The sequence below is a fragment of the Pundamilia nyererei genome, unplaced genomic scaffold (genome assembly GCF_000239375.1).
Source record: "Pundamilia nyererei isolate P.nyererei 1_Seehausen unplaced genomic scaffold, PunNye1.0 scaffold00249, whole genome shotgun sequence".
Lineage (NCBI taxonomy): Eukaryota > Metazoa > Chordata > Actinopteri > Cichliformes > Cichlidae > Pundamilia > Pundamilia nyererei.
Window position 1 is genome coordinate 469,411 of NW_005187650.1, and position 3,375 is coordinate 472,785.

General features: G+C 40.6%; 1 protein-coding gene across 1 annotated transcript in view; it reads left to right on the forward strand.

Moving 5' to 3' along the window:
• Window positions 1-1,033: 1,033 nt before the first annotated feature.
• The window catches only part of gng3 (guanine nucleotide binding protein (G protein), gamma 3), a 5,929-nt gene continuing 3,587 nt past the window's right edge, over window positions 1,034-3,375 (forward strand). The window contains exons 1-2 of the mRNA XM_005749557.1: window positions 1,034-1,298; window positions 2,140-2,239. Of these exons, the coding sequence (XP_005749614.1) occupies window positions 2,141-2,239 (99 nt within the window). The 5' untranslated portion in view covers window positions 1,034-1,298; window position 2,140. The remainder of the gene's footprint in view (window positions 1,299-2,139; window positions 2,240-3,375) is intronic.

The window sequence follows — 3,375 nt, forward strand, 5'->3', positions numbered from 1 at the left end:
CCTTACCATGGCACAAATAATGTTCACTGACATGCACAGATGTCTTTTTCCTTCTCATTTTTAAAAAGAACAAATTATTTTTAATGAATTTCACTTTGATTTGGGCAACTTTACACCAAACACAAAGTTTAAATTCTGTTCTACTGTATTATTATTATTATTATTATTATTATTTCATACCAACGTTGCAACTTATGGCAAGCAAAACGGACAAACTAGCTGGAACGCGATACGCCCCTCAGTAACCAGAGACCATACAAATGAAAAGATTCCACAGTCGAAAAAGAGATGAGAAGGGCAGCAGCACAGCGCCATTAAAGCCAGGAAAACACTAGCATAGCAAAGATGGCGTCGGACTGCTTTTTCAAACTTCAACTCCGTGTTGTAGGTTTTCAGGCTGTCTACTCGAGTTTCTCTTAATATAATTAACTTTGCGCAATGGTCAGTATTCTATTACTTTATAGTCCAGTCTTCACTGTAGAGTTAAACACACAGAGTGGTGTTTTTTCTTCTTCTTGTACATAGCGACAGCCATAGCTGTTGTTGGCGGTGAGCTAACGGAGCTCTTAACTTCACAGCGTCTTTGGTCTAACGGCGTCGTAAAAATCTGGTTTCTGACAAAATCTACGTCCCTTCTGCCATTTTCTTTTTCTTTAACATTATAATATGTGCAAATTGAGCCACTAATCTGAATTATCTGTAGCACATAAATATTTAAATGCTAGCCGACATCTCCCCAATTTAAAATGTGATGTTAACCATTGAGCCAGACTGCAGCAGTCCCCATAGCAACAGAGGAGAGGGTGGACATCACAAATGGCACAGAGACGCATCATGATTCACACCACTGGAGCTCACGTCCCAAGCTGTGTATAGCATTTTAGCACTGAAAACTAATCCCAGACCACACAAACAGCCCTGCTCCATGTCAGAGATTGAAACCTGAGAGATTCCAGTTGGCCCCAATTTCCTCAGCACAAACGTGGTACAATCCACCCACATTAGAAAACCTTTACCAATGCTCCCCCCTCCCTCTGTCTGGCAGGTACCACTCACTGCTGAGGGGGTTATCCTATCCATCCACCGCAAATCTAGCCCTCGTTGTGGCAGAATTGCAGTGCATTGGACTGTACAGAGCAGGGTACCATCCAGGCTGTTGTCTGTGAGGGGTGGGGTCCGGCTACACTCATACCACCAACCATAAGCTGACAGAGGGACACCAGAGAGGTAGAAAAAGACAGGGGAAAAAAGAGAGAGAAGAGGGGGGAAGACTGCACCTGAAGAGGAATATAATACGGGTAAGGAGAAAAGGGGGGGTGGATGGAGGGAGAAGGAAAAAGACAATGGGGAAAGGTCCAGAATGGTTCAAATAGATTCGCTCCTTTGATGCTATGCTTTTTCCCCCCCTTTCCTTCCTGCTGACAGTCCATTTAATTTCAGTCTTTTTCCCATCTGTGACACGTTTTTCCCCATTTGTTATATGTGGGCATCATTTCGTGAATGGCTGCAGTGGTTATTTCATTCCACATTTGATATTTCTGTGCCTGTTCCCGTTCATAGTGGGAGAATCTGTGGGCTATAGTGAATGATGCTTACCATTTGGCCCAGTTTGTGTGTTGCCTTTGCATTTTTGAAAATATATGGGAATTTGATCCCATATCAGATATCAGATGACATAATGTGGCAGCTGTGCCGATTCTGTGACACAGTATTGACTGATATTTATAATATCTGGCTTCATGCTTGCCTTAAAGCCCAGCTTGCCTAAATACATAAATAATATAATGCAATTTTTGAGCACAGTTTTTTTTTGTCTTAAGAGCTTTATATAATGTATTTGTCTAAAAACTGGTTCTCATGTGTATTCCATTTGATTAAGCAGCTGTTATTTAAAAATAATAATAAAAATCCTCTTAATAAACCTGTATAATGGCAATGAATAGTGCCACCATAGCTCACTGCAACCATATTTGTATTTCTAATATTTTTCATGGCTCTAAAAATCCATTCAAAGTGAAGGATGCATGCAACACAAAAACAGTAAGATGATAAATTATTTTTTCATTTCAGTCAAACAAATGCACAAATCTACTGAATGCTTTTCCTGTCTCTTCTATACGTCGCCGTGTTTGTGGCTAGGATGAAAGGAGACACCCCAGTGAACAGCACCATGAGTGTCGGCCAAGCCAGGAAGCTGGTGGAGCAACTGAAGATCGAGGCTAGTTTCTGCAGGATAAAGGTGAGGCGCACGTATTTATCGTGAAGTTTGGTCCAAAACAGCACAAACGAAAGTTTTCTGCTTTAAAAAAAATCAAGAAAGGAATTCTTTGATATGTTGTGATAAGTCAGTTCTGTCAGTCAGATGCTAATAATTGTGCCGCACAAACTAAATGCAAGTTTGGTTTGAAGATTTTGTTGTAAGCGATGATGGGTAGGCAGTGATGACCTTCTCAAACATACTTTAAGTGAAGGCTTCCCACTGAAGGCTTTCCAAATGGTGTTTGGCTTGCATGATGTTCCTAATTGCATCAAAGCCACCTTGCAGAGGCACCTTGCCTCTTTGTGAGGCAAGGTGCAGGAGGCAAACTTGTCTCATGCTACCATGAGAGCAAAGTTTTAGAGATAAGCTTTATCTGCTGGCACCTCTGGCCAATAATTAGAACCTGAAGCAGAAGGTTTGTCTTCACAGAGGTCCAGCACTCTTTCAAAACCTTTGAAACATCTGGCTGTTCAATGTAAAGGTTGAAATTGTTGTTAGAGAGAGATCCACATAAGGAGCACAAGAGCTAAATAATAATTCAGTTAACGTTCAGTTACTTTTATGTTTGCACATTTCATGCTCATATTTAGATTTTATTAAGAAAACTATCCATTCATACATACAAACATTTCACGGTCAATCAAAGCAATTTCAAGTCAAGTAAGAACATATTGAACTTTAATTGTTGTTGATGTGTTTGTGGTGTTACTATGTTTTATCTTCTTTACATAATCTACAGTAGTATGTCCATACAGACCCATTCAAAATATTATCTACTGTGTGTGAGTGTGTGTGTGAGTGAGGGGGTGGGGGTGGGGGGGGTAAATGGGGTATTTTTTTGGGAAATACCAGCCATTGTTAAAACTATAAGCCAGTACAGTAGCGGGGCTTGTGAGGGTCCTACAAAGATTTCATGTTCTGACTGTTCCACAGTGTACCTGTGAAAATACAAATGAGAAAGAGCAGAGGCCAAAATAATGCTCATGCATATAAACGATCACAGCAAAGATAACAAAGACATACAGTGGGGCAAAAAAGTATTTAGTCAGCCACCGATTGTGCAAGTTCCCCCACCTAAAATGATGACAGAGGTCAGTAATTTGCACCAGAGGTAC